This window comes from Malaclemys terrapin, chromosome 16 (assembly GCF_027887155.1).
Source record: "Malaclemys terrapin pileata isolate rMalTer1 chromosome 16, rMalTer1.hap1, whole genome shotgun sequence".
Lineage (NCBI taxonomy): Eukaryota > Metazoa > Chordata > Testudines > Emydidae > Malaclemys > Malaclemys terrapin.
This window is the reverse complement of record NC_071520.1, coordinates 13,250,631-13,260,891: the sequence shown is the minus strand read 5'-3', so window position 1 is coordinate 13,260,891 and position 10,261 is coordinate 13,250,631. Positions and strand designations below refer to the sequence as shown.

Genomic DNA, 10,261 nt, shown 5'->3' with positions numbered 1-10,261 from the left:
GGTGATCCTGCCTGAAGGATGTTCTCCCCGGCATAGCTGTAAAGTGCACAGCTCTCCTGGCAGGGATTCTCCCCTTCCTCTGACATGTTCCATTTGCAGCTGGATTGCTTTTGTTCCAGCTGTGTGGGCCACTCTCTAGAATGTACATTAATGTGTTTGCTTTTCTCCCCTTCTCCTGCGAGAATGTGACCCTGTACCCCCATGCAGCAGATGCCGAGGCTTGTTCCCTCAATTCCAGATGATACCCCTTCAGAGCTCGCAACTCACTTCCTTCCATAATGAGGGCTGCTTCCCTCCATCCATAAATGGTTCCTGTGGCAGGGTCCATCTCTCTCTGGAGAACAAAGCACTGTGGGAGGAGTTCTACACACTTGGCACTGAAATGATCATCACCAAATCTGGCAGGTGAGAGCAAACCTGTATCGCCAAGAATGCCTGTGGCATGTTACTTTCCACACTCACCCACCCACCCTAGGTACACACCACCTTCGGTTCCATCTGCTGTGCAATGCTGAAGCTACTATTTTACCTTTCTGTCTCTCACCTGTTCTCTGGGTCAAGCCAGCCAAGTGCTGTGTCTGCTTACTAGTGACCAGGCTCACCAGATGAATGTGACGAGTTTGCATGTCCAGCATAACACTATAAAGTGTGCTCTGAGTGTGCAAGGTGCACACCACCCTGACCAAGCCATTCACTTGAGGGTCAGATGATTCCTGGGCAACAGCTCTACAAGGTGAACTAAAGGGAAAGCTCCATGCTGTGTGATCCAGTAAGAGCAGTAATACCCTCGCCATCAGGGACAGTGACCAAGACAGTAGCTGGGATGCACTGCAGAAGCCTGGATATTATGCTGGGCCTTTGGTAACAACCTCACTGTGTTTTGTCAAAGGAGTGGCAAGTACTCCCCCTTTTAAATAGTTTTACAGCCATATGCCCTATGCGAGCTCTCCAGATCCTGATATGGACTGTTGCAGTATATTATCTGATCTGGGTTTTCGATTTTCATTGCACACAGCAGGACAAATTCTGCCCTCTGTTATCCCTGTGCAGTCCCACTGGCCCTCAATAGAGACAGTAAACAGCTTCACGGGGGTTGCATAAGTGTAAATGAAGGCAGAATTTGGCCCGCTGTATTTATCAGTGCAAGAAAGTCAGTGACTTGAGCTCCCAAGGAAGTGCACTTCCTTCAAGTGAAGGCCCTGAACAAGAGTTGGGGCGTCAGATTATGACAAGCATACAGTGAAATCTCTTTTTCTGCTCTCTTTCTTCTCCGTCCGTGCAGATGTATGTTCCCACCTTGCAAAGTGATTGTTTCCGGCCTGAACCCTCACTCTCTCTACCTGATGCTGGTGGACATTGTACCTTTGGACAACGCTCGGTATAAATGGCACTGTGGCCACTGGGAGGCAGTTGGAAAAGCTGATCCCCATTTCCCCAGTCGCTTCTACCTCCATCCAGATTCTCCAGCTCCTGGCAATCACTGGATGAAAGAACCAGTCTCCTTCCAGAGACTCAAGATCACCAACAATACTCTGGAGCAGTGTGAACATGTAAGAAGAGGCCTGACCATTTCACTTGTACGTAGAATAAATGTGTGGTGCTACAAACCATTGGTTTATAGGGAGCACTGCACTGTGAAGTTGTCTAATGCCATGACATGCTGTTCATACACAACAAGGAGAATAATATTCATTCTTTCATGTACCCAGAACTGATATTAATATTAATCAGAATTATACGTGATGGAAGGGCCTATTAGAGCAGCTCACCCATCTCCCTGCCAGGGCAGGTTTGTTCCCTACGGTCCTACTACTGCTGTGTTGTTCAGGCTACTTTTAAAAGTTCCACGCAATGAGGCTTTCGCCCCTTCTTTTGGGAGTGTGTTGCACACCCTAACACCTCACAGCCAGGACGTTTTTCCTGATGTTCATCTTAAATTTTCCCTGTCTCATTTTCATCCCTATTTATGCTGTTAGTTACACCCCTTGTAACACCCTAAATTATTCCTCTCCCTCTTTGGTGTTTATATGTACACTGTTACATCCCTTTCTTATCTCACCCCATAGCCATCACTTAATCAAGCTATTAACTATTTTAATCTCTCCTAATAAAATGGTCCTTCCAGCCTCTCTCTAGTTTGGCAATAAATTTCTGGTAGTGAGGTGCTCAGAATTGGACCTGGACCTGTTCCTAGAGGTGTGTTCACACCCAAGCCATAGAGGGAGGCTTTGCTACCTCCCTGTTCTGCCATGTATTACTTTCCAATATGCACCTTGCAGTGCACTGGCCTTTACTGTTTCCCTTGTTGGACTAAAAACATCTCATTTGTTGTAGACCCTCTTTCCCCAGTGCAGTCCCATACCATATGAACGATCTTTCTATACAGTAGCATTTTTCATATTCCCATCTGTTCCACAGATGTGGAGACAGTTTTACACTGCAGTGAAAAGGAAGGTTTTCACTTCAGTGTACAGCTCTGCGGGAAGTTCCAGAGAGATGGACCAGCACAAGTAGACAAGTTCCACCCCCAATTACCTGGTGAGTGGGAAGGGCAAGTGGGTCTGGAGTAGGAGGTCCCAATTCAAACAGATTGGGGGCGGGGGGGGAGAGAGAGGTTGGAAAGAACCAACAAGTGTAAGATCAGGCCCATGGATAGAGCTACATTTCAAATTTATTCTAGACTTTTGTTTATTTAAGTCAAATCTTCAGGGTTACATGTGGTGTGGCATTCATGTCCACTCCCTTTAGATCTAATGTGATCTGTATTCCACTTGCACATAAGCAGTTATTTAAAAGTGGTGGTGTGCAACATGCTACTGCCTCTGAAGCCTTTCCAGGTGACTCTTCCAGGAACGTTGAGTTCATCACAGTGATGCCATACAGAGTTCAACATTGTTATCAAATCCTCCTGAAATGCTTGTTCTCTCTTTGGCTTTAGATTATATTGCATTCAATGCACAAATACCAACCACGATTCCATGTGGTGCTGACCAGCGCACATACACTCACCCTGCCCTGGAATGCTGTGGCCACCTTTGTGTTCCCAGAAACAACTTTTATGGCTGTGACAGCCTATCAGAATTCCAAGGTAGCTTATTTCTGACTCCTTCCATCTTCTCTGTGACTTTCTGTGAACCTGGGGCAATTCAGGGGTAAATAAAGCTTCCTTCAAGCTAAATGATCATTAGCACTAAGAGGTGGAAATTAAGGGTATGATGGGGAAAGATTCAGGTACTCTGGTGCTAAAGCTATTAAAAATACACAAAGGTAGTTTATTAGTTAACACCCTGGAGACCTCGGTTCAAATCCTAGCTCTGAGCACAAATTTAAAAGTGTGAGTTTGGTAACGTAGCTAATGACATTTGCCCACATCACAAAAAATACTCCATAATTGTCCATGGTTTTGTCTGAAGGGAGACCCAGTACAGGAATAGCCAAGGGTGCAATAACATCATCAGGACTGGGTGTATTGGCTTGTACAGCTCATGTCTGCACCATAGCTGACTCTAGCATGTACTCTCTAGTCTTCACTTTAATCAAGACCACCAAATTAACTTTAAATATAAAAAGAATACAATATATTCCACAAACTTTGCATGTGACATGAACATAATTGTGCCATAACAAGAACAACTGCTTTTTCCTGCTTAACCTGTAGTAGCAAAAATAAGAAAACCCGTGAAGTTTCTAATGGTCATATGGAAAATTTTCATTCTCTCAGAAACCAGCCTGTTGGTTTTAAGTGAAGGGCTTGGGAAATAGGATCATGTGGGCTATTGCCTTTGAAGACAGCATTGTGCCCTGATTTCACCAGCTTCATCTTCCAGGTTTCCGTTATTTTCCCCTTTCTGGTTTCCTGTCCCACTTGCTTCTTAAATAATCTCCATTTTTGAATGGTCTGACTCTGAAGCCATTTCACCAATGGACTGGGGAATATCCACATAACTAACATGGCCTTTTTCACTCTCTCCCCTCACTCATTCTTCCCCCTTTTTCTGTTCCTCTCCGCTTCTCTCTTTCTCTCATTACCCCTCCTTCCTCTTTCTCATCCTTTCCTCTGTCTTTTCTCTCTTCCTCTCCCTCTATTTCCTTTTCTCTGCGTTTTTCTTCCTCTCTTCCTTTCTCTTTGTGTCTCCATCTTCCCATCTCTCTCTCTTTTCCATTTCCTTCTCTCCCTCTGTTATCTCCCCATCACAGGTTACCCAGCTGAAGATTGATAACAATCCATTTGCAAAGGGGTTCCGAGAGAATGGCCTCAGCTCTAAGAAGAACCGGTAAGAAGCCTCCACCAACAGTTCCTGTTATGCCAAACCACTTAGGCCTTGTCTGTATTACACGTATGGGAAATATCCCACCATTTCACTCCCACAGCTGCAGCTCCATTCGTGGTAGAGATGGTGGTAGAAGTGGTGTAGACAGAACACACTAGCCACCAGCATTTTAAATACCATGTCAGTCAGTCAGACCAGCTTAAAGCAGGTTTAGAGGACACCACGATAAAAAAATAAAAGGTGCCTTTTCTATGCTAATGCTCCTGCCATTGCTACCACTAGGGTAGTAGTACTGCACCAGTAGTAGCAAAATAGTAGAGATTCCTCCCAAAAGGCTAGTGTACTCTCAACTTTGCTATAACATTCCCTTTTCTGAGACTGCTTTGGTTCATCTCTTGGTTATTCTAAATCCAGATGGGGTACACCTTATTAAGAGGCAAAGAGACTAAGCCCACAAAGGCTTTATCTAAATTGGTCTTTAAAGAGAATATGGGAAACATGTTTAAAGAGTTCCCCTTAAACCCAGTCCTGGCATGGTTTTACCAGTCTGCATGGATAGCGCTTAAATTATTAGAACCATGATTAAAACCTGTAAAGACCCAAACTTGAGCATAATTATAAATATGGTTGTAACCATCCACACCAGCCAGACAAAGCATGCTAAAGACCAGTTCTGATGTAATAATGATCCAACAATGCTGCTCCACAAGCGCTTCTCTTTCCCCTGGTTTTTGTTGTTCTTCTCTTCCTCCCTATGCCTCTGCTGTTGCCATCTCTGTTATTCATCTGTCTAGAGATTGTTAACTCTTCTGGGCATGGACACGAATGTAAAGAAAGCATCATGCTTACCAACCACATACACTAAATAAATAACAAACAACCAAGTTTGAACATAGGGTGATCAGACAGCAAGTGTGAAAAATCGGGACGGGGGTGGGGGGTAATAGGCGCCTATATAAGAAAAAGCCCCAAATTAAATAGGGACATCTGGTCACCCTGTTTGAACATGTTTTTTTAAACTCAGTTTCAGCTTCATTATAGTCAGGGCCTCAAGTGTGGATGGAGAATAAACGAGAAGTAATTTGAAAGGGCAACTTTAACCTGCTAGCCCCTTCACTGTCTTTAGCTGTGCATGTGCACTAGAGAAATACCCTGGAATAAGCTCTAGAATCATAGACGTAGAGTTTATCCATGCAGATTGATCATATGTGCACCTCTGAGGGAGAGAATGAGAGCCCAGATGTGTGAATAGAAGAATGCTACTTGTTTATATATATGTCTGAATATAAGCATTCTGGTATTTGAGGGTGTGTACACGTGTATGTCTGTGTAATAAAAGAAATATGTCTCTGTGTTTAGTAATTATCATGTTGTAGTGTCTATGTATGTGCCCATGCTTGTTGCTAGTATGTCTAAATGTGTGTCCAGAAGTACAAATGGCATCCTTACATATGGGGGAGCTGCAGTGTGGGGGGTGAGTATGTGTGTTTAAAGCGGTGCAGGTACAATGTATTTGTCTGAATACCTGGAAATGTGCATCTGGATCAATTTTTGTATGCTGTGTGATGGTGAATTTGTTTTTCTCCTTCATTCTAGAGGGGAAAATGTTCAAGGTACTGAAATGGTCAAGCAAACAAGTGCTGAGGAGACAGGCTGTGACCCACTCACTGGTGAGTCTGTAGCCACACTGCAAGGATACTGGTCTCTTCACTGAGACTGAGGCACGGAGCAGATCTCTACACAAAGCTTAGTGGTATGGGTGGGTAAAGCAAGCAGTTTCTCTTTGCAAACCCAAAGCTTGCCCGGGGCTCACTTCTGCTGGCTCTTACTATGCCCAGGCTATGATTTTTCATATAATTTACCATAACAAACTACTTCCCTTTGTTATTAGATAGTTATACAGCTGAACACAAGTCATTCCTAGAAGGAACTCACCACACCCAGTTCCAATTTCAATCCTTTCCTACCTTCCCATTTGGAATTTTAGCACAGAATTTGAGTGTTTCCATTGATTGTACTTTACAGACATTTGTTTTGTATTTTAAATCTATGTTCCTATTGCAGAAGATATTGCAGCCTTTAAAGTGCTGGTTAGTTAAATACATTTTCTCATCACAGACGCATGGGTGGTCTACACTTTTGTGCTAGTGATTCCTTACGTAGATGACATATTGGAACTCGGTATATTCTTAGCAGAAGCACACAAGTTGGATAAAGTCTAATATTTTTAGTGTAATACATCCATTTCACACCCCTTCTGCCCTCAGTCCAATTAGAATTTACCTCTTTTAATGGCCCATACAACTCACTCACATGCCACCCAGTGATCTATGAAGGAATTGCAACTTATTTATTGTTAATAACATCCTGCACTTAACTTAAAAACATTTGTCCACTTTAGGAGGGCTAATTTTTAATGTATTGTTTAAAAACGTGTCTACCCAAAATGAAGCTGTGCTTTTATAATCACGGCAGGGGACATTTTGAGGTTTAAATTTCCCTTTAATCACTAAGGATGTAATAAAAACATGAAAAGTTCTTTGAGCTCCAGAGTGTTAATCAGGGAGAAATTTACTCGGGAGTTTACAAATGTGAGCTGAAGAGACAAACTGGGTAATAAAATGCACAACTAGGGACCAAACCGGCTAAAAGTTGGTCTCTAGCTGCCCATCAGGAGTTGAGACTTGGAGAAAACAGGCTATTCAGCACCTCCAGAGCCATAAGACCCTGGTCATAAACATTTCACAATATACTGGAGTGGGGGGAGGGAGCCTTAGGTCTGCGATTCCTGCCTGGAGTTTGCACCCAGGCCTGTGATCACAAGGATGAGGAACTTACTAACTAGAGATGGGGGGAGGAACCTATACAAACAAATTGCTTCATGAAAGAGACAGAACAGCAGTCATGTAAGGCTATGCAAATGCATGGGAATTCATGGGCTGTATGATCCTACAGCCAGACCTCAGGAATCCATGAAATCTGACAGGCTCTGCTTTCCATTCCTGGTAACACACAGGAATTCCTGTCTCAATTTCTGTTGCTGACACAGATATCATTTTTGCTATCAGGTGCTGATCAACTGGTGTGAGAGAAAATATGGGAATCTCTCCAGTCAACTGAATGGTGGTTTTTTTTTTCAGTATATATGTGAGACCACTCTGATTGATTGAAGTGTGCTTCCTTCCTACAATGAATATATCTTATGTCTCTTTTTTACTGGCTTCAGCTTCCCTATAGAATATATGTATCCCATCCTAACTTTTGTTCCTAGTTTCAGAACCAGTCATCTAGGATGCACCTTGTGAGTCTACTGCTGCATTCAGTTTCTTCTTCTGAGAGATACAGGTATATGTCCTGTAACTCAGTCCCTCAGGTCGGATTCTTCTGTGGATTCTGTATACATCCTCTGTGTCTCTGGGTTCAATTCCTTCCTCCTGTGGAATGCCTGTATTCTCTCTGGGTATCTAATTCTGGCTCCCTGTCTTATACAGTGTATGTATCCAATGGCTGTATAGCGTGGTAGATTTAGTCAGGTCTTGTTCTTTTTTTAACTGAGAAAATATAAATGACATATATAAATACACAGAGGAAAAAATGGAATCCTCTTTTTTTAAAATAATAAAATATGTTGGTAAAAGAATTCCATCATGATGATAAACTTAGAACAGCAGTAACTTTTATTTAATTCCTGAGGGCTTGTCTACACTGAAAATTTACATTGGCATAGCTATGTCTCTCAGCGGTGTGGAAAATCTACCTGCTTCCAATGTAGACAGTGCTAGGTTGATGGAAAAATTCTTCTGTCAAACTAGCTAGAGCCTCTTGGGGAGCTGGATTAACTTCAGCGATGGGAGAAGCCCTCTTGTCGTTGTAGTGAGTGTTTGCACTAAAGGCTACAGCCGTGCAAGTGCAGCGCGGTAGCATTTTAAGTATAGAACGAGCCTGAGTGACAAAGATAATATCACAGGTACCCGCTATCGAAATCCATTATGTATGACTTCATTCTCGTATTATTCCCTTTTGCTGTGAGACAATACATTATTGGAGATTAAGAAATAACACCAACACCCTACAAATGTCAGTTATTCATTGCTTTTTGGGTGGTGAGTAGAATCATTAAAGTAATCAAGGAGGGAAGACCAAATGGACATGAATTTCTTTGTATTTGGGAAAATTATGTGTGAGTTCTTCCATTTCTTGCATATGCCACACGTAATATAACCAGGTTTCAAAGTAGCAGCCGTGTTAGTCTGTATCCGCAAAAAGAACAGGAGTACTTGTGGCATCTTAGAGACTAACAAATTTATTTCAGCGTAAGCTTTCGTGGGCTACAGCTCACTTCTTCGGATGCATAGCATAGCATAATATAACCAGTTTGTGTTAGAGGATGGCAAGACCAATTTCCATAAAGTATTTCCCAGCTAGACATAACTTTCTAATCAGTATTTTTTTATATTTTAATCGTGTATTTCAGTTATCTGTCCCAAGTATTCTATTTGCTGTTTGAAACGCTTTATTAATAATCTTCCCAGGTATCTTGATTATCTTTATCCAAAAATGATGCTATTGTGGGGTAAGGCCATAAAATTATGTTGTAGACAGCACTTCCCAGTCCTTCCAGCAAACTTTCGCTCCATGCCTGCAAAATCTTAAGCATATGCATTAGTGCTATGCATGTGAGTTGTCCCATCGACTCCTGTATTTTGTTGTTTGTTAATTTAATGTTATGACAATGTAACCTTGGTGGGATATAGTAGAGTCTTTTATACAGAAACAATTGTATAACGTGGACGTACACCGCTGATGTCAGAAGCTAAACTAATGAATTTGCAAGCTGATTAAATGTTCATGTTCTGACTTATTCTGTAGTTGTTTGTAAGATAGATCTAATACCGTGTGTTTGTTTACAAAAAGAAAATCAGGATCCTACTTTATCTGAACCCCCCAAAATCCAAAAGATTAGGATATATCATTCTGGGTTTGGCCCTTCTTTTTTTCTATAATAGATGGTGAAAACCTAAAAACAACTTTTGTTTTGCAAAACCATGTCAGTTTGGGTTTTTATTCAGCAAAACCATACCCAGGGCTTATTTTGATCTGGGTCCTGGTTTAGTTCAACCCCCAATATTCAATGTTTATACTCTCCATGTTGCTTCTCTTTTCCTTGTATGTATTTTAACCTACAGCTGTTGGTTGCTGCCTTCTCCCTATGAAATGAATGTGTACTGGGTTTGGAGATGATTGGATTCTTCCTTTGTTGTTGGCTTTTCCTTATACAATGCCCAGGTGCACTAATATGCTGGCACTTTCCCATGCAGTGTGCAAGAAGAGCAGCGCTGTGCTGTGTTGTGCTTTGTGGTTACTCTCCTCTTGGGTGCTGTGTTGTGAAGCTGTTTGTGCTGTCATGTCCCATCCAATCTGTAAAGTCCTTTCAAAAAGGTGTTTTTGTGGATTTGAATGGGATGGAGTGCTGAGCAGTGTCTGGGAAACACAATGGGCTGACAGGAAAACAGTGCAGCTAACATCAGGAGTCTGTGAAAACTTGAAAGAGCCTAAGGCCCCAACATTTTGCATTTGACTCTGGACTGTAGCCTTTGAGCCCAAACTCAGCCTGCCCTGTTAAGTGGCCGTTAAGTGTTTCCCTTCTTGTCTCAATGCTAACTAGCCAGTTGGAAGAAGTGAGTGCATATTATAGAGGGGATGGGAGGGGGGATATGAGTATGGGAAGGAAGGGAAGAGCATCTTCATTTCTCCAATTCACAAGCATAACTCTTTGGCCAGATAGCTCAATCCACAAACCTGTGAAGAAGCAAAGCCTAAGTTAATACTGTAATATATTATACTACATTTGCATGAGCCCTTTTCACCCCACGGTCTCAAAGTCCACCACAAACTACACACAGCACCTTTTAAATGCAGCCTCCTCTGGGGTGGGAACAGGCAGGTGACCAGGACACAGCACACTGCCTCACGGTTCATGGAGCTGTTAC

At 42.4% G+C, this 10,261-nt stretch overlaps 1 protein-coding gene across 1 annotated transcript; it reads left to right on the top strand.

Annotated features, from left to right (window-relative positions):
* Positions 1-238: 238 nt before the first annotated feature.
* LOC128824806 (T-box transcription factor TBX6-like) lies at positions 239-5,985 on the top strand. The gene is made up of 5 exons (XM_054006719.1): positions 239-405; positions 1,283-1,550; positions 2,939-3,088; positions 4,198-4,274; positions 5,868-5,985. Exons 1-5 carry the CDS (start codon positions 239-241, stop codon positions 5,983-5,985), a joined length of 780 nt encoding a protein of 259 aa, XP_053862694.1.
* Positions 5,986-10,261: the final 4,276 nt, after the last annotated feature.